Source organism: Mustela putorius, unplaced genomic scaffold (genome assembly GCF_011764305.1).
Source record: "Mustela putorius furo isolate JIRA1106 unplaced genomic scaffold, ASM1176430v1.1 tig00000596_pilon_pilon_pilon, whole genome shotgun sequence".
NCBI classification, from domain to species: Eukaryota; Metazoa; Chordata; class Mammalia; order Carnivora; family Mustelidae; genus Mustela; species Mustela putorius.
In genome coordinates, this window is record NW_025421428.1 from 1,957,622 (window position 1) to 1,982,442 (window position 24,821).

Consider the following 24,821-nt stretch of genomic DNA (forward strand, 5'->3'; position numbering starts at 1 on the left):
GTGTCCTCTAAACTGGTCATCAGACACTCAGAGCCTCTACTCATAGAACAGACTCCTTAGAAAAATTAGTAAAGGGAGCTATCTCTAATCAGATAAATGACAGAATATCAATTGTAGGCATGATTATGCAACCTTGGGTTGTCAAGGGTATCCAAGGTCACTGAAGCCAATTTCCCACCTATGCTTACATTCTCTTTTGGTCAGACTACACAAATTAGAAGCTCTTTGGTGACAGGAGAGTGACTGTCCCCTCCCATCTTCTAGCAACCGACCATTAAAAACTTCTCACCTTGAAAACTGTTTTCCAGTTTTCTCTCTGGAACTAGCCAAGGAGGAACTGTGATCTCTAGTGCCAGCTCTGTATATGTAACTTTACAAGCTTCCTGCATGTAAGAGGTATGGGTCCAGGACAAGGGGCTACCTTCTCTGGTTCTTTCGGATGGACAGGCTTCCAAGTTACTCCTGAAAATCCAGCACCCACTGACAAGTGCATGAGGATGCTGAGAAATCTGAAGATGTCTTTCACCTGGCCTTGTCTCCCAGAAGTGGGTGGGTGGAACTCAGCGACAGAATAAGATCCAAAAAAAGGAAGAGAATTATACAGTAGACTGAAATAGAACAGCATAATACACACAGCTATGCATCTCTCTCGACCATCCTCCATCCACAAGAGACAGAAGGAGTTCTGCCCTGAGGAGTGGTGAGTTGGTTGTTTTTAATGACACCACATCGATCCTCTAATTTTAAGAGAACAATCTTAGAAGAAATATTTTGTTCCCAGAATCTAGGGATCACACTTGATGAGAGTTAATTTTCTCAGATCTCTGAAAAGCCAAAGGACCTGTGAAAGCAGACCATGTAAGAATGGCACATGCCTCACTGCTCCTTCTTTCAAAAACCACCTCTGGAATCCTTCAGCAGGTACAAGGTCAAGGACTACATGTTTGCAAAGCTCTTCCATTCTCTTTTAAAAAGTACTACAATTAGGGGCACCTGGGTGGCTCAGGGGGTTAAAGCCTCTGCCTTTGGTTCAGGTCATGATCCCAGAGTCCTGGGATCGAGTCCCATATCGGGCTCTCTGCTCAGCGGGGAGCCTGCTTCCCCCTCTCTCTCTATCTGCCTGCCTCTATGCCTACTTGTGATCTCTGTCTGTCAAATAAATAAATAAAATCTTTAAAAATAAAAAAAAAATTAAATAAAAAGTACTGCAATTAGCATGAAGCCTGCACCTAAACGGAGTACCAGAGAAAAGAAGGGGCTCATCAAACAAAAAGGCAACTGTCGGCCAGTTACGATGAGCACTGAAGGATGAGTCAGAAGGCTTGGATACAAGTCAACGTTCCACCTCTTGGCAGACAGATCAAACTGCCCAGATATTTAGCTGCCCAAAACTCTGATGACCTCATCTTCAAAATGGGATGGTGTTACCCACCCTCTATGGGAAAGTATCTTGTGAACTTTAGAGCATTACCTGTAGAAAGCATATGTGAAGGAAGAAGGAAGCAGCCGCGCAGGAAGAAAAGTGCAAAGAGGGAAGGAACAAGTGGGAGGAGAAATGAGAATTGTGGAGGATTAGAAAGGAAAGTGTCCCAGGTCATAAGATGATTCAGCATCGAAGATGGCACAGGACACAAGCTCCTTGGTTCCCAGGGCTGCTTTCCCTTCACCCCTACCCCCGCACGCCCAGCACCCTTCAGAGCCAGTGGTTACAAGCCCAGAGTCTGGAACCAGACCGCCTGGGTTGGAATCAGTAACTTCCCAACTGTGTAACCTTGGGCAGAATACTTCTGTGAGCTTCCGTCTCCTCATCTGCGTAACGGGGTTAAACGTAGGAGCTGTCACATAGGATTGTTATGAGATCAAATGGCTTAATAGGGCTAGGTTATGTAGTTATTAATATATTCAGTATCACAAGCTGGTTTATTAGTTCCTTTCTGTGTGTGCTTTTATTTTTCAGTGTTTTTCTTGGCTCTGGAACAAATTCCAACTGGATTCTGTTAGGGGATTCCCCCATTATCCTATTCATTTCAGCTCAACTTGCAACATCAAGGGTAAGGAGGTTCTGCCGCCAGAACGTTCTCCTTTTGGAAGCCCTACCCCTTCTTAATGATGATGATGATGATGATGATGATGAAGATGATGACGTAAACCCAGGCTGAGCTGAGGCTGTTACGGAGTGAGGCCTCTGTGTGTCTACAATAAGTGCAATACGATCTACATTTCCTTCTGCTGACAAGCATCCCAGGCCTGGGTGCCCAAGAGCCTTTTCGTAAATCAAAAGAATATTGAACTCATTATGTTCCAGCACAAGTTATCCTTCATCGGTCAATTTGTCTGGGTCAACTGTTCTTGCACATTTATTCTGGACATCTAAAAGATAGGACGTCCAACGGCCCGTCTCCAATATTACAGCTGCCATTCATTTTGTTATCCTAAAATGATATTCTGAAACCGGACCATTCAAATGCAATTATTAGGTACCCACACACTATCTTCCATCAGAGCAGTGGAAGGAATCCAAATTCAGTCCCAGGGTGCCAGTAAACAGGAACAATAGGGCCCATATCTACACGGAGGTGCTGGGTGTACCAAGCACATTTACTTTCACTTTCTCTTTAGAGTGTCACACTCTGCTGCTCTGTGGGGGACGTCAAGATTTTAAGTTCCTCTTTAAGGAGAAGAAAATTGAGGCTCAGAGAGGATAGATCATTATTCAGAGATCTAATGGAGAAAGAAAAAAGCCCGAATGCAAATCTTCCGTCACAGATTGAATTACCTACTTCATCCTCTGCCTTCCTTTCTTCCTTGTGTTCAGGAATGAACTTCAAGCTGTTTTCTCCAGTACCACGAACACTGCAGCACCTGGTTTTCACACTCTGTCTTCACCCCAAGTTCTCCCTTCATTCCCTGTGACTAGCAGCCAATACCCCAATACCCTCAGCCTCTCGGCCCCTTGACCTACTTCATCCCAATGATCTCCCCGCACCCTCCAGTCCCTCCTTCTTCCTATAGTTACTCCAAAAACGTGTCATTTCCCAAAGCCCCTCTAACTCCACCAAATCACATGAAAATATTCCGGTCTTGGACTGGTCTGCCACAACACCTGCTCTCTACCTCTTCAAGACCTCGAGACCCAAGAGGTTCTCCTTTCCCTTTAACCACGATCTACTGGCTTCACTTCTTTCTGGATCAACTTAGATCCAATGATCCATCTCGGTGTTCACTTTTGGCCAATACTTTTAACTCCTTTACCCCATTGTTCTTCCATCTCGTCCCCTTGAGAAACCTCTACTCTGTTTGAACTGACATCCACCATCTTTGCTCTTACCTCGAATATTCAGTTCTTATGAAGAACAACAGCCCAGTTGCCCAGACTACAGTCATTATCAATAGATGGTGAGGAACATTATCAGAGCCCTCGGTGCTTCCCGGTGATCCCTTTATATTTCCTTAATAAGATCCATCTACCATTCTGCAGACTAAGGATTTCAAAACACTATAAACTCTTTGGGGCACTCCCCAAGGCCTCCCTGATCAGAGACTGGTTTTACATCCTACTTCACAAAGAGGACAGAGGCCAGGCCATAGGATGTCTTTTCAAATCTTGAGGGAAATCAATACATTTGCACCCACACCCCCTCTTTCCTTTCTTTCTTCCTAATTAAGCTGAAAGCTACCCTTCCTTTTGCCCCCACTGATGCTTTACCTCCCACCCTACCTCTTCAGGAATTGTTCCATCACAAATAACCCCACTCAGACCCTCAGCCTCAGCCTCTTCCTTTCTTAATGGTCTCCTCTCTTAGAAGCCAAGGAACAACACAAAAGCTTTTCTCTTTGTTTCACAACCCTGCTCCCTTTCTTGTTGTGCTTCTTAAAAAAAAAAAAAAAAGTCTACTTCCTTGCTTCTCATTTACTTCTCAACCCACTGCAATCTGGCTCCTGTCCCCAACATTACAGTTAAACATCTCTTGCCAAGGTCAAGATTTTAAATACAAAAGGCTATTTTCAGTTCGTACTTTATGTTCTCCATCAGAACCCATGGCCCCTGATTACCCACACCTTCCTTCTTAAAACATTCATTTATTGGAGCTTCCATAGTACCAGACGTCCCTGGCTTCCCTCCTCTACCACTGGCCAGTCCTCAACTTCTCAAGGCTTTTCTCTGCCCATGATAAACAAACTCTTCTGAGTGAACACGTCCCTAAGGGCCATCTACAATGACTATCGGTAACCTGGTGGCTCTGAATACTATCGTTTTTGGTTGGTTTGTTTGTTTTTAATCCAAGGGTCAGAACCATTTGTACAACTGCTTACCAACTCTCTATTTGGATGTTACAGCTAGTTTAAATTTAACATTTGCACAGGTGACTCCTCATCTTCAATCATACACAACCCCAAAGTGTCCTTGTTTTGCAGGGCTGTCTATCTTGATGAAAAGTGTCACCACCGACACAACTGACCAGGTCAAAAATGTGCCCCTTCTCTTTTTCCTATTTAACCAAGATCCAGGAACTCAACACTTAAGATATGATCATGTCCCTTGCTTCTTGGGTCTTCCTGCTTTTCAACCTTCAAATTTCAATACTGAGTCTTCTATCTCTTCTATCTCATTTAGATACATTGTATCTCAATGTACAATTTCATTTTACATGACATTCTTGAAATGATGAAATCATAGAGACAGGAAACAAAGTGGTGGCTGCCAGGGGTTAGGGATGCTAGGGGAGGGGGGAAGTCTTGATGATAAAGGGACAGCACAAGAGATCTTTGTGATGATGGAACTGTTTTGTGTCTTGATGGTGGTGGTGGTTACATGAATCCACACATGTGATGAAATGACTCAGAATACTACACATGCATTGTTCCAGTATCAAGCTCTAGGTTTTGTTATCATATTATAGTTATAGGAAATGTAACCATGGGGGGAAACTGTATGAAAAGTACATGAGACCCCTCTGTACTCTGTACACAGTTGTACTCTGTACAACTTCATGCTTGTTTCCAAAAAAAAAAAAATTATAAAATACATAGATCTCTAATCTTCATTGATGCTACTTTTGTCCAAGGCACCCTCTTCTCTTACCTGGGGTATGCTACAGCCTTCTATGTCTCTGATGTACATTTTGTGCCTTCTCTCAACTTTTCTCCATCAATCCATTCTCTCCATTTCTTTCTTTCTTTTTTTTTTGGGGGGGTAAGATTTTATTTATTTATTTGTGAGCGAAGGAGAGGGAGAAGCAGACTCCCCACTGAGCAAGGAGCTGGACATGGGGTTCAGTCCTAGGACCTTGAGTTCATGACCTGAGCCCAAAGGCAGATGCTTAACCAAATGAGCCACCCAGGTGCCCCCAGGAGTCACCTTTCTAAGATGACAACATGACATGCTCTTCATCTGGGCAAAATCCTCCTAAGAGCTTTCCATTGTCCTTAGGACCTGGTTCTTAACTTGTGTGCTGTGATGCTACCAGAGTACCAAGGAAAAGTCACAGTGGCACGGGGAATATTATAAATGTTCAAGAGAAGTGAGAGATACTTGACATTTATTGGGCATCAAAGAAACTACTAACCCGAAGTAGTTTACAGTTTCAACATTAAAACACATCCACTCCTTTCATACGGCATACCTTCCTTAAGGTGGATTTTTGGCAGAATTACAAAGTACTGGAGAAATATGAATGAGGAATAGGAAATCAGGGCAGCAGTACCCAATTGCAAAGTTTAAGAAGCAGACACTCTGGTTATTTAGGAATAAAAATCAAAATATTGCTTTTTCTTTAGGTTTGCATGCATCGTTTTTCAAATGGCCACTAAACTTTTGGGGACATAAATATTTCATTAAGCTGTTCAGACCTAACTACTCAATAAACAGAGTTAGGATTTCCCTGGCCTCCAGGAACCATAACAAAATCATTGAGAGCATCTTGAAATGAGAAGGTGTGGAAGACACCACCTTAGGATAAATAAAGTGCAAAGTTTTGTCTATAACATACACCGAGCTCCATGACCTAATCCCTGACTTACTTTCCTGGCCTGCATGCTAACATTTTCTCTGCCTATCACTCACAGTGAGTGACTGCAGACTCTAGAACAAGTCGGTCCCTTCCTGGATATAACGTCACAACACACACACACACACACACACACACACACGTACGCGCGCGCGTACACACACACACACCCTCTACATTGGTATACCTAACTGCTACTGTCTTGATCTCAACTTTAAAAAAGGAAGAATCCCCTTCTTCTTCAAATCCTTCTTTATACTAGCACTCCATGTTATTAATCTCCTTCCCCAGAACTCTCCTAGGAGGGAGCAATTTGACTCCCGTGCGTGTCCAGCTACCTACAATGCTCCTAAAGGCACAGATGTGTGCTGCTTTGTTAACAACAGAGGCTCATGCAGCTCTTGCACAAGGTACAGACTCTACCAAGGTATGTCAACTTCGTGCACAGGGGAGCAACTCCTTCCCAGATCAGACAATCAGACCAACCATTTCACGGTGCCAGATACTTCCAGATCACTTGCGTGCAATTCTTTCTTTCTCACACAAGCCACACCCTCCCTAAATGTGATCTACAATGGATGTCAAGCTACAGACCCACACAGGATGTCATGAGTGCTCAGGAATGGAGGCTGCACCTTGCTGAGCCATACAGTTTGAAAAACAGGAGAGTTACTCTCCCCATACCAATACACCCCCTTCTGAAATGGGGCTGATAGTTGGAAGGTGCTTGGGTGAAAAGCCATGCCTGGGGAGACGAACATCTCCTGAGCATTACACATCAAAGACAACCTGGCAGGCGCAGTGCGGCGGGAACTGGAAGATGAGATGTCGCAGATGGCTCCCATCACCTGTACTGATTAATAAATTAGACGCTTACAAATCATGGAATGTGTACTCTTTATGTGAATCCATGCATGCTGGTGGCTTAAGGCTACAACTGCCACTATGCAGGTTCTGGATTCCAGCCTTATGTGCCTCAGAGCATCAGAAATCTTTCTGTTTCTTTTTATTTTCCTCCTAACAAGTGTCCTCTTCGTCTAAGAATGGAGCCAGTGCTACCATCCAAGAGCATCTATTCCATAGGGCATCCAGATTGAGTTTGCCTCTTGTTGTTGGAGGTCTCCTGCAAACCCTCTTGGAGTCCCTATTGAGGAACTTCAGGAAACAGTGCTTCAGATATATATATATATATATATATATATATATATATATATGTATATATATATATATATATTTTAATTACCAATTCTCAGGGACTTTCTCCATGCTAAAATGATCATATGTTATCTTCTTAAATCTTTGCAACAATTACGGGATATATCCCCGTTTCACAGATGGGGAATTTGAGGTCAAAAGGTTTAAGTAATACACCCAGGGCCTCAAGGGTGGGAAATGGCACAGCCAGGATTCAAACCAAGTTCTGCCTGAGTCTTAAGACTTGCTGCCCAACACTCAGGGATAGCGACAGGTTTAGATTCGCAGAAGCTTAGATACGGACTTGGTGCTAGAAGTTTCCATGGAGGTTTGCAGAGGTTTGCAGAGACAAGCCAGGTACAGATAAAGGGTGGGATGCAAAGCTTTCCTCCAAGCCAGTCTGGGAATCCACTGCTAATGAGACTCAGTAATTCTTATGCCCAGAAGGAAGGCCTTGAGAGATAAAGAAATTGCCTGGAGTCAGAAGCCTGGGTATGCTGGTTCCTTTCATAAGGGATACAAAGGTATCCAGCAGCTGTCGGATTGTACATGAAAAAAAAAAAAATGCTTCCTGCCACAGGGCACCAAGAATGGAACTGGGGCAGGTAGGCCTGGATGCAGCCCAGGAAGGGAGCTGCCTGACGGGTGGGTCCAGGGCAGCTCCGTTGGTGGCACAGAGTCCTACTTGGGAATTAAGGAACTCCATCTTTATTGACTCCGTCTTGACTCCAGCGCTCCCCTCCTTTCCCTTGAATTATTTCTACCACTTCCAAACCCTTCCCTCTCACTGCCTTCCACGCATCCTATCTGCAGCCGCCGCCGCCAGAGCAAGACTTCTAAATGCATTACCAGCCCATGTCCGTCTCTTGTTTCAAACCCTTCAGCATTTTCTTGTTGCCCAAATCAGGGGAAGCTCAGGTTCTAACAGGCTTACCCAGAATCCATGGCAAACTCTGAGAAGCAAACAGCACAGTGGTCCTCGGAGCCCCAACTGACTACGATATGGGCCTGAAGTCAGTGTTTTTCAGCCTGGAAGGTCCACTCCACTGGTGGAGGCCGAAAACACTCTAGTTGGTGGGGAGCCACATTTAAAAAAAATAAATGAATCAGGGGAGCCGGTGTGGCTCAGTTGGTTGGGCATCTGCCTTGGGCTCAGGTCATGATCTCAGGGTTCTGGGATGGAGCCCCATGTGGGGGAACTCAGCTGCATAGCAGGAACTCAGCTTCTCCCTTTGCCCCTGCCCCTCCTCCCTTTTCCCCTGGCTCGTGGGCTCTTGATCTCTATCTAGTAAACAAATAAACGAATCAGAAAGGGATAGACAATATCAGAATGGAATAGATAATATCAAAATATATGTATAAGTATAAGTATTTTTTCATGAATTTTCATTTTTGCCATGTATCTGTATCTCTTTCTATAGGTTTATTAAATGTCAATGTAAAAATACATTTAAGCATGAGTTAGTGGAAAGAAATGTAAAGACAAGAAAAAGAAAAAAAAACATTGCTCCAAGTAGGGGTTTAGTAATCCTCTGACAACTAGCTAGAGCTTGCTTTTGGTTGCAACCAATCTGCCATTCCAAATTTCTTTCATTGTTGCATCCGAGCTGCTATCCAGCCTTCTGTCCTACTTCACTGCTACTCAACACACCCCCCCCCCCACACACACACACCTATAGATCTAAGGTTTCTCCCATCTCTTGTTTTCACAGGCACTGCTCTGTCCTCCTGGGCTGCTTTTCTCCCCCGCAAATGTCTTCTCACAAATTCCTACTCCTCCCTAAAGACTGAGTTCAATACCCTTTCCTCTAGGATGCCTCTTAGACTAGTCTTTTCCTCCCACCCTTCCCCCTTCACAAGCCCAGGGCTAGGGCAAGTTCCCCTCCACCTCCACAAACAGAGCCCCAAGGGCAGGGTCCAGCCAGGGAACTCCGCACAGGCACTGGGCTTATTTGTCTTTGGTCAGTTTTCCCCCAAGATACCATGGGTTCCTTGAGGGGGAGGATCAAAGTTTCCTCTTCCAGTCCCCAAGAGAATGCTACAGAGCCTTGATGGTAGGAGTCTGGAGATCAGTAATCATTTTTCAAATGAGTAAGTAAGCTGTGGGCGCTCCAGATCATGGACCCAGTCCTGGTCTTTGTTGGCCAGGGTTTGGAGCATGGAGTCTGAAGCTGCAAGGCTTGTCTGTCTTCTTCTCCAAATTTCCCCAGTCTTAACGGTGGCCAGGATTGGTGTCACTCATTCCACATGAGGGAGGTGTGCAAGCTTGTCCATTCTCAGACCCTGCTCCCGACTGAAGCTGGACGATTCCTTGGCCACGACGGAAGCAAATTAAGGTTTGCAGCTCACGAATCAGTTCAGAAATGGCGTGGGTGCAGAGAGGTAAAGCACAGCAAAGGTACCGATTTGGCAGCAATAAAGCTATCGTTCTTGGAAGTGGAAGATAAATTTTAAATAATCAACACAAAACATTATCTTTGAATTGATGCCAAGTGGCCCAGAAGATGTTTGCAGTATATCCTTCCCCATCTCTCTCTATTCCAGGGAGAACTTGAGCAGAAATTTGGATTAAATGAAGGATAATGTAGGAGAAGGGCACAGGGTATTGGTTCTCACCAATGACACCAGCCTCTAAATGACTGAAATTGACAACTATAAACCTGAGACACTGTCCCGTTCTCATCATCTTTCATGCATAGTGGGCATGCTCTAAAGGGATAAAAAGTGATCTGTTAAACCACTTGGTCCAAACTGCTTGTTAAGGACTCAGGCCATTGGTATTTGAACCTAGCAGTGGAGCCTAAACATCTTACTTCCTAGGGAATTCTGCAGTCAGAGGAGAAACCCACCAGATCTCCCAGATCTCCTGAAGGAATGGGGATCATTTTTTCTCTGCCTTTCTGCAGCAGAAAACCCAAAATGATTCACTATCCTTAAATGCAGTAACTTCTGCTCTGGTCTGAGGTTATGTCTTAAAACATGCAAAGTCCCCTGCCCTTCAGCCCTCCAGCCAGACTCTTTGGGAACCTAGCCAATAATTACATTATTGTAACCGTTCCCATTCAGACTCGCGAAGACCAAAATCTAAGATCTAAGACCAGAATCATTACCCATTTCCCCCTTTTTTACCCCCCAAAATTCTTGCTTTCAAACAACATTTCTCAACCTTTACCCCAGTGATATAATGTGTCAGATAATGCTTTTCTGTACATGGCAGGATGTGGAGCAGTGTCCTGATCTCCAGCCTCATTCCACTAAATGCCGGTAGCAGCGCCCTCCACAACCAGCTGTGACAACCCAAATCCCTCTGGACATTTCCAAATGTCCTTTTAGGGAACAAAATCACCCCAATAGTCAATCATTGCTATTAGGTCAGCGGCTCTCCTGCCTAACCTAGACCAATGAAATCAAAATATCAGAGAAAGGACCCAGGCAGTGGTATTGTTTAAAAATTCTGCAGGTGACTCTACAGTGCAGGTCCTCCTTTGCAATATTGAATCAAGGTCTTCTCTCATTCCTTGACCGTGGCTCTGGCCTGTTGAAGTCCCTATCCCTATACAATCGGCAGGAATGCCAAATTCAAAATAAGAAATGGTAGCACAGAAATTTAGGAAATACAAAGGGAAAGAGAGGGGGAAAAAAATAAAGAGAAGGTTTCTACCTGTGACAGGGAAAAGGAGCCTGCTGATTTTTTTCTCTTTCCATTGTAAACCAGGATGGGACAGACTTAGACTAAAATGTTCCAAGCAAAAGTCTGATGAGTAGGGGAGCTTCCGCCACGCCCCAGCTTTCCCAGCTAAAGAGGTGTCCCTTGAAGAGGGCTCTGACACAGGCTGTGTCCAAAGGAGAGACACTCAAAGCCAGGTAGGGCCTGCAACTCCTTATACCTGCTCTCCAGAATTCCAATACCTCTGAGAATAAGAGGTTATGGGGTCAAAGAGATTGTCAAGTATTCTTAATATATATTTTATATGTATGTGCATTTAAAATTTGGGAAGCATTGGTTAAACATACAGGCCCTGGAATGTCCTTGCCTGTGCTCTATGCCACTCTCCCAGAAATGAACTCTCTTTCCTTGGATAAGGTTTCTAAACAGAGAAAATGTATACAGTGTGTTCACGATACTTGGTAAGCTTTCACGTTAGCAATTCACTTACCATCATTGTTACTATTTACTTGACTATGGGATCTTTTTTGCTGTCATTCCAGAAATGACCATTTAACATCTCACTGAACTGGAGTTCCATGTAATCTACTTGAAGAAATGCCAATCGAGACTGGATTTTCCTGCACTACTAGAAATATAACTCCTGTGCCATGGGATGTTAAGATCTATCTGGAATCCGGAGGCTGGTGGCCTCAAGTTCAGCCACCAGTATCCTGAGAGGTTCAGTGGTAGAGTTCTCCCTTACTGTCATTTGTCTGTAAGCTCCTTGAAGGCAGTCCAAGCTACCTTGTATTTTATTGGTTCCCCAGGGCAGAGCATCTAGAATATCTAGATGGTACCCAAAATATACTCTTGAATGATTTCTGAATAAGGACTGCATCTCATTCACCTCGGGGAGTCCATCCACCCTGCCCTGGCCCCGTTCATTCAGCCAAGTAGCTTTACCACAAAACCTGCTGTGGATATTTTTGTGAAATACATCAGGGAACCATTAGGATATCAGATTAGAGCTGAGATTCATGCAAGTCTGAAATAAATGTGCGAGACAGTTAGGCAATCAGACTTGGTTTCCCAAGATTTGATTTACACTCAACTTTCAGGTATTTATTTAGGGCTCTGAGGAAGGCACACCATGAGCCACAAACCACTAGCTCAGCAACCTGCAGGGAAAACCACTCAATATGAAACCACCTTTCATGTAACTGCTACATTTTGCAATTACTGATGAGCTCAAAGTCAGGAAAAAATAAACAGAAAATAATACACAAAAAGGCAGGAAACAACTTTGGATCAAACTGCCTTTTTTTTTTTTTTTTTTGTAACAAAATACTAAGGGACAAGACTGATTTCTAAATTATCTCGAGAACGAAAGAAATCATTTCTAGTAATGCCATCAGCCATCTGAGATAAAGGGGTAAATTCTGATTTATATAGGTCCCGCCAAATTCCACGGTCCAAATGTTTGATAGCAAGTTACTTCTCACCACAAGCACAGAAGGCATTTCATTAGGACCTCCATTTTGCAAATGAGAAGCCTGAGCCTCAGAGACGTTCTAACTTGCCCAACGGCAGAGGGAGTTTCTCTGTATCTGATGATAAACAGGGTAACTTAGACAAAGCCTTAAGAGCGAAAGGTAAGGGCTCCCGTTGTGGGATCTCAGAGACTTGCTTCTGGTTCCCAGCTGAGCCACTTCTCAGACACGCGACGTGGACAATTTGCTTAGCCTCTTGGTGCCTACATTTTCTTATTCATAATATGGACAATAATAGCATTTCCCTCCCAGAATGGCCATGAGTATTTAATGACTAATGTATGTATGGGCTTAGCAGAAAGTGAAAATCAATGATTTTAGTCGAATGATGATTTAGAACCTTAATGAAAAATAATTTGCAGATAGAAGAACATCTAAACTGTACAAAGCATTCTCACATGAACTGTAACTCATTGGCAGTTCTCACATGAACTGTAACATCATTATCCCTTCCCACAGAGGAGAAAACTGAGGACCTGAAAACTTCCTTATCCATTCCTATCTGTGGAATGATAACGGTGTGCTTACTGATTCTTGTTTTGCTTCTAGCTTCCAATGTGAGTTTGAGGGAGGAGGGGGTGGACACTACTGGTGGTGTGTGTGTTCATGTCTGTGTGCAAGCACAATTCATTGTTTTCTTTTGGTCATATCTGTATGACCGAACCATAGCACAGCTCATGGCATAGGACTGATGCTAAATTCTATGAATGAATGATACACAGAATGCACTGGCCCAGGATGAGAAAGCCAGAAAGTGGGTCCAAAATAAACAAAGCCTGAGTCTCTACATTCCAAGTCCAGTCCTCTCCATTACTCCAGGCAATACCTTCAGAGGACAAGCTTTCATGGAATCATGGGATTTCAGAAAAGGCAAAGACCTTGAAGATCACCTTGGCTAACACTCTCATTTTGCAGACCACAAAATAGAAGCTCCAAAATCCCATTATTTGGGCCAAAAGCATGCAAGAAAGAGGCAGAAGAGGTGGGCCAGTGCCCAGGTTCCCTGACTCTGAGATCAACGATGTTGGCAGGTGCCTGCAGAAAATCGCCCAGCCTCCATGCTTCCGCTCAGACTGAGGCATGACAGAGCGTGTGCTTTGTGCACCTAAACCACTGTTTGTATGCATCTTATGGCCTGGCCTGTGAAGCAACCCGAGAAAAGGTTTCTGTTGGGATTTGATGGGAAAAACTCCCTTCCTTGCCTGTGGCACTGACTCCTTGTCCTGAGTCTATGACCTGAAACCAGCCTCTGTGTGCATATGATGAAGAGGAAAGAAGTGGCCTTAACCCACTGAAGTGAGGAGAGGAGATCTCCCCTCAGATTCTTTCTGAAGCTCCCAGATAAGCCTGTGGCCCAGGTTGAGTGCAGGGGGGTGGAAAGCTAGCCGAAGCTGGAGGGCGAGGGCACATCCATAAGGCCGGCCATCTAGCACAAGACAGTGTGGCACATTCCTGGAGAAAGCCTTGTTGTCATGATGCAAATGTTGAGTGTTTGATGTGCTAGGTCTACGTGAGCACACAGGGAGGCACAACTGGAAATCGCCGGAAGATGTGTTTTCATGCTTCAACAAAGCAGCATGCGATGCGGACAAAGTGTCACTTGACAACCACCCTGAGGAGCATGTCCTAGTTGGCTTTGGCTCAGGTCTGAATGGGGCCTGGAGAGGCACACGTGGCTGTGGGTACTTATCTGCACGTGTGTCCACGTGCCGATCAGGTCAGGAACCCCACCTGGTCTTTGCACGTAGTAGGTTCCAAATCAATGTTGATGGTATTAATGATCTCCCAGTTATATCTACCCTGCACCTTCTTCTCTGTAGCACTTAGTGTACGTGTGTGCGCGCATGTGCACACGTGTATGTGTTTAATTAATGTCAGTCTCTCCTAGGACAGCAGGGACCATGTTTGTTTTACTCATCATTGTATCGTCTGCCCCAAACACGGTGCTGGGCCTCTAGCCGATGCTTAATAATTATTTGAGGATTAAATAAAGGAAGGAAGGAATAACTAGATGACCAGGGGCCTGACTTCTGGGTCGAACTCCATCATTTAATTAACCACGTGACCTCGGTTAAATCTTGTACTTAATTTTAGAACTAGAAAGCATCCTAGAAATCAGCCCGTTGGATGGCAGCACGCTTTGCTTTAGCAGTGGGATCCCAAAGAAAGCATATGGAACATCAGAACATGAGAGTGAAGGAGTAAGACCATCTCTGTGTAAATGCTGTGTACGGCTGGGGGGTCCTGCCTGGTCACCCCCCACACAAAGACAATTTACTTGTCATCCTACACTGCAATAGCTTTTATGACTTCTTTCATTGATCCTCAAGGTGTTAAAAGAGCATAGGCTGAAAACCGCGGACATTATCAAGGCTACCATCGGATGGGTGAGAAAGGTGGGATCCAAGAGAGGAAGGAGTTTGCCTAATGTCACAAGACCGGTGCCCAGAAAGCTGGCGTTAGTATCCAGATGTCCTGACCCCCAACCTCATTAACAACCTTTACCTTCTTAGTTCTCTCTAAAACCAGGCCCCAAATATTTACAAAGTGGTTGTGAGGAAAAATGTTTGCAAGAGCCCCTGCAGAGTTCGGGAACACTCAATGTGTGGACACCATGGTGGCCAGAAGGAGGGCTCTGGGGTCAGGTGGGTCCATATTCAGATCCCAGCTCTGTTCCTTACCACCCGGATGAGCTGAAGCCAGGCACTCAGCCTCCCCAAGTCCTGTTTTTCCAATCCGCAAAATGCCAAGGCACTGTTCATCTCACAGAGATTGTTGTAAGGCGTCAATGACATCCTTTGATGGCCCATCATAAGTGCTCTGTGGTTCTACTCAAGGTATCCACGTGGGTCTAGGGTACTTCAACAGTCATCACAGGCACCAGTTAATCATCCACCATGCATGCTAGCTACCTTCCAAACCCCAAGCACAGCCATCATGTTTAAGCATTACTACTCATCTCCAATCCCCAGGGTCTAGCACAGGGGCAGGCCTATGGCAGTTGTTAAGAAACATTTGTAAATAATGAATGGATGCCTTTCGTTCTATCACAGTCATCGGTGGTATGGTTACGGATTTACAGTCAGACTTTGTTTCCAGTCCAGCATCCATCATTTTTCAGCTACAGGACTTTATTCAAGTCAGTCATCTTCTGATCTTTAAAATGTAAATGTGAACCCCAGTCATTCAGCTGTAAGGTGTCCTCAGGAGGCCCACATGGAAGCGAAAGCCAACATGTCAAACCAAGATGTGATCGTTGTCTGACAAAATACAGACAGGATAAGATACCTGCATCTCCACCACTTGTTCTGTTCCATTAAATCCTCCGTCTCAGCCTGCGTCTTTCTGGTCCCTGTGACGTCAGAGAACAGTGTGTTCTGTCGAGTCATTGGGGATTGCCCACGTTTGGTTTATACGTGTTCACAAAGAACCATGGCTATATTACACCAGAAATTATGCCGAGGATCCAACTTTGAAATAATGTAGTTAATTCTCATTCTTAGGTGATGTAGGAATAGTTCTCCCAAGGACTGGTCTTCTGAATCAATAAATATAATTTAAAATTCCAATATTCTCTTTTGAAAGAAACTCCCTATTTTTCACCCTTGCACTCCTTCCCCCTTTCCTGCACACCCCATATCCATGCTCCCATGTGTTTCTGCTTTCTCTCGTTCCCAGAGGACCTTCCCCTAGTAACTCTCTGATCACTTAGCACCCTTCAAGGCTCATCTGTGAGCTCTTTCATAGATGGAAACTTGCAAAACTTCAGCCACTAGTCAACGTAGGATTTGAATATTCAGCATTAAGTCACATCCCTAGCCTACAATGTCACAAAATATGCAAGGTAGACATGCCTATTGTCATAACATATACACAGAAGATTTACAATCTAAATGCATACCTTCCCAGATGCAGGTCAGGGTCCTTTCCTCCACCATGTTCCCTGGTTCTCCCATTCTAAACGGCCCAGAAGGGTTAAGGGTATGCCCCTTCTTCCTTGACCTTAAGACAAAGACTACAGCTCTAGAGAGTTTCTTGCACCCCCGAACTCATTTAAGTCCACAACATTGATTGCGTGCTTCTGATACATGATAGGACAAAACCATTCAAGAGATCTAGAACTGGGGCACCTGGGTGGCTCAGTGGGTTAAGCCGCTGCCTTCGGCTCAGGTCATGATCTCAGGGTCCTGGGATCAAGTCCCGAATCGGGCTCTCTGCTCAGCAGGGAGCCTGCTTCCTCCTCTCTCTCTCTCTCTGCCTGCCTCTCTGCCTACTTGTGATCTCTCTCTGTCAAATAAATAAATAAATAAAATCTTAAAAAAATAATAAAATAAAATAAATAAAATTCTTAAAAAAAAAAAAAAGAGATCTAGAACTGAATTGCATCTAAGTCCTGCCCTCAATGGGTTTCTAGTTATGTGAGAAAGGAATACAAAGATGCACTCTAACTTCAGACCATTTAAAACTAAAGGGATATATGTATAGAGAGCTGTGAGACTATCAAAGAGAGGGTAAAAGAATGGAATGGGGAGAATTGAAGATGGTTTCAAAGAGGAAAAAACGTTATGCTAAGTCCTTTTGGGTGAGCGACATTCCAACAGATCAAGAACCAAATCAGCAAAGGCTATTCTTTGATGGCCCCTACTTGTTTCCAGATGCATGAATAGGTTTAGGGAGGAGGTTGGTACATTAATAGCATTTGCCAACAACACTACCTTCATCTGATGTGGTTGATTAAAAGTCCTGTGACTGTGGGTGCAGATAAAACATGGTATGAAGCTGAGGCCTATCACATACTGCCAGTGGGACTTCAGGCAAATCATTCGGCCTAGCTGAAGACCAGTGACGTCGTGCGTAAAATGGAGAGAACAAGTAAATTCTACCCATGACGACTATGACAAAGGCTTAACTGAGATCGTGTATACCAGGCAGTAAGCACCATCCACGCCTAACCCACAGTCAGCACTCAGTAGATGTTAGCTATTCGCTCTTGTCCTTGTCATGGTTCATCTCTTGTGCAAAGTACAAAAACAAGGTGAAACTACAAACAGCCTCCTGACCCCTTGGCCCATTGTTCCTCCATACGGCGAGACCCATACCCATGCCTGACCCCAAATAGCACTCTATGAACGAAAGGCACGGGAGATGGGGACAAGCTCAACCCAGGTCTTACCTGTATATTTTATATCTGGTTGTAAATCCTTGACGGTGTCTTTCCACAAAGGATAGATAGCTCCTGGAGTGGTGGAAAGGCCCCCTGTCTGAAATAAGCCAATCAAATTCCTTGGAGACATGTTGGTCTGTCCCAGCTGGTTCCTGGTGGGAGGGCTGCACGGAGATACGGCCCCATACAAACAGGAAGTAGAGGAGCTCAACAAACCTCCAGTTCATGCTTTTCTGCCGGCCTTTTTCCTCTCATTCTTGCTCCATTCTGTGGAGTCCTGAGGAGAAAGAATTAAAAAAAAAAAAAAAAAAAGGGAGAAAGAAAAAAAAAAGGACAAGAAAGAAAGGGAGACAGGAAAGAGAGAGAGGAAAAAAAAATAAACAAAATAAAAGGAAGAGAAAGGCACAGAAAAAAAAAATGCCGTTAACATACCTTCATAATGTTACATCAGTCAAGTGTGTTAAGGTTTACAAAAACCAGGATGACTTCTGGTGAAGGGCATGGCCTCTCCGGAGATCTGAGCTCACGTTCCTGCGTTGCCGTGAGCACGGCGCGTGCCTGAGCACAGACCGAGGCTTAGCCTCGTAAAGACGCAGCCTCCTCAGGTGCAGAAGAGAGAGTGGGCTTCGATGCCTCTACCTTGGCACTTGTCACACCATAGGTGTTTCGGGCAAATGTGTTCGAAGGATGAATGGAAGGAAAGGAGACAGGACCTGGGTCCCCTATGTCCAGGGAGGCATGTGGAGACAGAAGCACAAGAGACCAGAGAATTCACCGCTGAGGGTTCCGAGCCTCATGGTTCCCTGGTGTTCAGACGAGAAACTAAGGGCCAAGGGATCAGGTGGGTCCTTGCCCACCTCCTCTTTTGTGGGGATTGATAGCCTAGCACCTTGGTACCATACTGGAGAAATTTTTAAGACTGAGGGAGAGCTGGGGCAGAGGCTCTTTGTGGCAAGGAGAGAAGAGAGACCACGGGCCATGCTTAGCCTTTGGATACTTAAAAGTTTGCAAGAGTACACGTTTGTATTCTACCTTCATTTTCTACTTACTAGCTTGGCACCCTGCTTATTCTAGAAGAGCTTATCTTCCTCAACATTGAAAGGCAGCCTTGAATCCAGGTCCCACCAGTTATCAAGAGAAGCATTTCAGGCAAGTCCCTGAACATCCCTGTGTCCCCCTACGTCATCTATAAAACATGGTGTGAGAATGGACTGACATAATTTATGTACAATGTCCCACCTAGTGTTTGCCTTTTATTAAGTGCCCAATAAACGGCATCAACGATGATGAGGTTAATGACAATGATGAATGCTGACACTGATCCTGTCCACTTGGTCCCTGCTGGGAGAGTCTCTGTGCATGGTCTCCACCGCCCTGACCAAGTTCTATGTATTTTCCAGTAGCCAGCCGAGCTTGGACCCTCAAAAATCATCTCCTGTTTCTCTTTCTCTCAAAAAGTGTTAGTTGGGGGCACCTGGGTGGCTCAGTCAGTTAAGCATCTGTCTTGAGCTCAGGTCATGATCCCAGAGTCCTGGATTCGAGCCCTTTGTCAGGGTCCCTGCTCAGTGGGGAGTCTGCTTCTCCCTCTCCTTCCTTCTCCTCCCCTGCCCTCGCACTCTCCGTGTGCTCTCTTTCTCTCTCAAATAAATAAATAAAATCTTTTAAAAAGAAGTGTTGGTTGTTTCTTTCTCACAGCTCTGGTTCTCATTCTGTGTGCAAGTTGGTCCTCAGTATCTTTTCTGATGCTTGTTTCTGGGTCTGCTTTCTGCTTTGGCTTTAGCTGGCAAGAACCTTTGAAAGACCGTCTCTACACATGGCTCTCTGTGCGACTCAGGACAATCCCATCTTTTCTCCAGACCTCAGAGTTTTAGGTCTATCGTTTAAAAATGGCAAGAACACATTTTGTCAAGTGTAAAACCACATATAAACATGAAGACATGGGCTACCCTAGTTGTCTACTCTCCTGGCAGAAAATGGGAAGAAAGCAAAGCTAAGAAAGAGAAAAAAACGCAGAAAGACGGAGATGTGAATTTCCTACCCCACGGGCTATTTCCCTCTGTTGCCCAACTGCACCATTTTATTACGAGGAGCTGCAGAAGTCTCCTCGGCGCGGCAAGCCCCCGCTGTCGGGGCACAGGACGGAAGCACGTGAGCCGAGGGGTGGGCTGGCAGAAGCGGTGGCCTGAAGTTTCGCTCAGAGCCTAAAACAAAGCCGTCCGTGCCGCGCGCAGAACTGCAGCAGCGGCAGCTGCCAGCCTTCTGCCGGAGCCCACCTGAGTGGCATGCGAGGGGTAGAGGGGATTGTTCGCAGATCCTGGTGGGGAGCTACCGCACACTGACAGCACAGCATGCCGCCCTTTCAGCCTTCGCCAAGGCTCGGGCTGTGAGTGGGTGCGGGGTGGGAGCACAGGGGGAGTGCTTGGCTACGAGGCCGTGTGCAAGCAACCAAGATGGGGAGCACTGCAGCTTTCAGACGAGGTATGAGCCTATCCATGGAAGAGCAATGCATGCGTGCGGTGTGTGTGTGTGTGTGTGTGTGTGTGTGTGTGTGAGAGAGAGAGAGAGAGAGAGAGAGAGCGAGAGAGGGAGCTCTCAGGCCATAGGCCTAGAATTAGCTAACATTTGAACCATCGAATCCACTGTTTCCCAAGTGGCAGTCTTGTTGCCCCCACCCCACACACACACACAAGGGACAACTTCGAATGTCCCGATGGAGGGTGCTTGACTGGCGTCTCGCGGGTAGCAGTCAGGGATTCTGCTCAACATCCCACAATGCCCAGGACGGCCCTACCAGAAAGAACCCTGGGCACAAATGTCAGTCGTGCAAAGTTAAACCCTGGCTAACCCAACTCTTTTTTCTCAAGACCGTGACTAGGCCAGGCACCTGTCTTCCAGGTCCTGGCCATCATTCTGTCTCAGCAGGGCAGCGGGTACATGTGGCTGTGTTTGAGCCTTCTCTGTCGCGGGGGCTTGTGAGATACTCTGCATCCCAGCAAGTGGGTTTCAGTGCTTCATGGAAGAATTGTGTGAACATATCTCTGCTGATTTAGAAAATCACGATAATGCACAGAAAAAAAAATGAAAATGAAAATTTCTAAGGGTGCCTTTTAATAGACATGGATATTTTGCTGGGCAAGAATGTATGCATGTTCCCAAAATGTCTTATCAGGGAGACACAGGGACTCCCATTCTGTGAACAGGCCCATAATAGCACCAACTGTACCAGAGACGCAGGGACCTGTGACGGATATTTATTGAGCATCTACTGTGGAATTGGGTCTTAAAAAAGTCTGTTGTCTTGGTAGTAGCCAAAGCACCCAGTACAGACTAGATGTTAATAATGGTTTCTTCACGAGGTTTCTTCACAGACGGCTACGCATTTAAGAGGTGAGCACTTTGGGGCTCAGAGACACGGAGTGACTTTCCTAAGCTCAAAACTAATCCACGTCTCTCCTTTTATAAAATCTCTAGAGTTTCCACTACATTCTCCTGCCTCCACTGCGCACCTGCTGCAATTAGGTCCCACCCTCCAGAGAGTCAACTTATAGGGAGGGGGAGGTCACTCCCATGCAAGAGGAATTCTAATACGAAATACACTTTCATGACAATGACCACAACTAGAGAAAAAAACGTCCAGTGGAGGAGCAGAGGCCAAGGTTTTATTTTCAACAAAGAGACCAGGAAGGATCCTATAGGAGAGGTGGTATTTGAGCAGGTCCTTAAATAGCACGGAAGGTTTTATTCAGCAGAGACCGAGAAAGGGAAGTCCTAGCAGAGCTGGTGGCGTCCAACAAGTCTAGGGGGTGGGAGAGAGCAGGAGGATAGGGGGTTGCTCATGGAAGCACACAGGATGGCAGGGGCTTTCGTGAGAACAGAGCCCATGAGCTTTACCTCTGTCTGCGTGTCTCTCCCTCTGACCTGCCAAGAGGATTTGGAGCAGAGACCTGAAGGAAAGGAAAGAGTGAGCGGTGCGGATGCCTGAGAGCAAAAGGAATGTCCGTGGAAGGAAGGAAATGAGGAAGGGTCGGTAGCGGTTTACCTCTGGATGTGGTCTGAGGCCACCTATGGGGAGGTTCCAGCAGTTGGGTGCTGGCGAGTCCGTTTGAGGAAGGACTCTTGCACTCACTGAGCACTGAGGACGTGCTCAGAGCAGCTCTGCACGGGTGCCCTCGCAGCAACACGGGAACAAGTTACAGTCCCCACCTGACACACGTGGGGAGGGGAACCTGAGGTCTGGAAAAGGTAAGTCAGTGGCCCCGCACCACAAAGCTGGCAAACGGCAGAGCTAGAACTGGAGGCCGTGCTGGCCCATGTGGGAACCACTGACCACACGTGGCTCTGAAGCGTTTGCAATCCAGATCGCGGGTCCAAACTGAGATGTGTTGAATGAAATACACACTCACTGGATTTCAAGACTCAGTAGGAATAAAAAAAAAAAATCTAAAATATCTCCCTAATATTTATATTGATTACATGTTGAAATATTACTGTTTTGGCTGTAGTAGGTTAAATAAGATGTGTTATTAGAATTTTTTTCACCTATCATTGTTTGAATGTGGCCGCTAAAGCTTTAAAATTACACACATGGGCAGTGTTGTCCTTTAATTGGACAGTGTGGAGCTAGGAAGAGCCTTTTCTGCTTTATGACACTGCCCAGGAAGGTCATTCATCAATCCCTACATTTTTATCAACATTGGGAGAATCCAATTCACTGTCCCCTGCAACTGCTGGGTTGAGCCACTGTCCACTTGCCTTCTCTGCCAGAATCAATAAACAAATAGACAATAAGTAATTATAAATGCAAACTCCCCTGCTCAAGGACCACAGCCCCCAATCCTCTGAGCTAGAGAGTCCTGGACATCTACTACCATGCCTGTAAGGACTGCTGTTTTCCCAATATTCATAATGGGAACTTCCTGCCACTGGGGTTTAGAGCCTGTGAAAGAGAGGCTGGTTCTATTCCAAGCATTGCCCTTGACCTCCTGTGACCCTGAGTGAGTCACAGGCCTGCTGCTGCTAGATGCCCTGGTGGATGGGGAGCTGCTGATGGGGGCTGTGGCCTGGAGAGCATGTGGGTCCTTGGCTGAACCGTGCTATATATAAGCCTGGAGTGTTATTAAGGGAATCGGGTTCATCCCACACAGAGCACACTGTCTAACCGTTGCCATTGTAAATTATTTACATCAGAGGAACACATGCAGGACAAAGAGACAGAGAAGGGTCTTCCAGCAGCATGATCACCAAGCTCCTCCCCAGGAGCCCTCTGCTTGGATTGCTGGGCCATTGCTCACATTCTGGGCCAGAGGGTGGAAAGGAATCATTCCCTCAGTCTCCCATTCTAGAAGACCCTGAGGCTGACTGCCTGATCTGAGGTCACCCACCGTGCTTGCCTCCTAAGGCAGGGACATCCTGATAACCTCATCCAAGCTTCAACGTCTACATCTGGATCTCTGGAATACATTTCTCACCAGATAACCATCTACAAAGCTGGGTGACCATAAGCACACAAGAAATCCCCCTGGTGCCTCACTTTCTCCATCTGTGAAATGTGGGCAGTATCAGAAGGTACAATATCAGGGCACCTGGTGGGTTAATGGGTTAAAACCTCTGCCTTCAGCTCAGGTCATGATCCCAGGGTCCTGGGATCGAGACCCGCATCAGGCTCTCTGCTTGGCAGGGAGCCTGCTTCCCTTCCCCTCTCTCTGCCTGCCTCTCTGTCTACTTGTGATCTCTGTCTGTCAAATAAATAAATAAAATCTTTAAAAAAAAACAAAAGGTACAATATCTCTTAGAGATCAGACAAGGATTAAATGGGATTTTTAAAAAATTTTTTAAAGATTTTATTTTTATTTGAGAGAGAGTGAGTGAGTGAGAGAGGCAGAGGGAGAAGGAGAAACAGACTCCCTGTTGAATGGAGCCAGACATGGAGGCTCTATCCCAGGACCCTGAGATGATGACCTGATCCAAGGGCAGACCCTTAACCCACTGGGCCACCCAGGCGTCCTAAATGGAATTTTAAAATGCAACTATGTTGATCTCAGTTCACCCGAAGCTCAAATTAATAGATATGATATTCTAGAGAGAGGTATATGCCCACTCTACAGGACTTAAAAAAAGGTAGCCAAAATGCACCTTTTGAGATTCTTAACCCACACGATGGCATAAAGAGTTGGATGCTGGGATCAGGAGCGGAGCCTGAGTGAGAAGTAGCTTTGTGCTGTGAACGCTCCTGCTCACCCCCCCACACAGGGAGCATGAGAGGGTTTGCCCTGCACTTCAGGCTTCAACAAGATCACTCAAAGAACATGATCAATGTTCCCCAGGGGCTTTTAGGGGGATATGGCTGATCGGTGTCTAACTCATACCAGAGAAATCTGAAAAAATAATTCTAAAGAGGGAAACCTAAGGAGGGGCAGGCTGAAACCTGGTGTAGAGTAGAGGCTGCAATTTGAGAAATGACCGCTTAGCTCATTCCTAAAGGAATGTATTCCCCATGGATCCTGCGTGAGGGGCATACAAAAGAAAGCCAGGAGAGGTTGCCCTAGATTCCCACCTGGAGGGAGAGGTGATCCCAGCAAAAGGAAACTAGAATCGCACTGCCATTTACCAAGGGTCCCCTACTGGTCCGTAAGCAGCTGGAAAGAGGTGCATTTTCCTTCATCAAAGAAATCACAAGTAAGGGATCCCAGAGAAGAAGGGAAGCTTCAGATATTTCCCCAAAGTGCTATATGTGAAAAACATTAGCACTAAACCTGCTAAGCCCTGGGAGCACTGATGCTAACTCTTCCAAAAAGTACTAGTTGAGGAAGATAGGCTCTTTCTTTGTCCATCCATGCTTGACCAAATCTTGCATCTTGATCAAGACATGAGCAAGTTTAGCAAGATGAAGGAGACAGACCAAAATCATAAGCCACGGAAAGACAGCAGAGCCTGGGGGAAGAGTGATGTCTCCACCTTAAATAAAATTAAATTTGTTTGTTGTAACATACTGACCTAGACACTGAACCAAAACCATATGTGAGGGAAAGAGGTGAATATAACTTGAAAAAATCATGGACTTCCCTTGACTGTCATCCAAATGTCAGGGAAGACCTGATTAGAGAGTAAGTTTAAACTGTGGAAGACTAGAATCGAACTCCGTCTGTTCGTGTTTCCGATTTTACGCTATGAATCCTGTTTGATCAAAGTCAAGATTTCATGCATTAAAACACGTCACTCAATGCCCAGCTCCAGGTAAAAGTCCTATGAAGTCCAAT

The 24,821-nt window shown here is 45.5% G+C and overlaps 1 protein-coding gene across 1 annotated transcript in view; it reads right to left on the reverse strand.

Annotated features, from left to right (window-relative positions):
* BRINP1 (BMP/retinoic acid inducible neural specific 1) overlaps positions 1-24,821 on the reverse strand; it is a 170,430-nt gene that overhangs the window by 105,808 nt on the left and 39,801 nt on the right. Inside the window, exon 2 of the mRNA XM_004775642.3 lies at positions 17,575-17,842. Coding sequence (XP_004775699.1) covers positions 17,575-17,792 — 218 coding nt within the window. The 5' untranslated portion in view covers positions 17,793-17,842. The remainder of the gene's footprint in view (positions 1-17,574; positions 17,843-24,821) is intronic.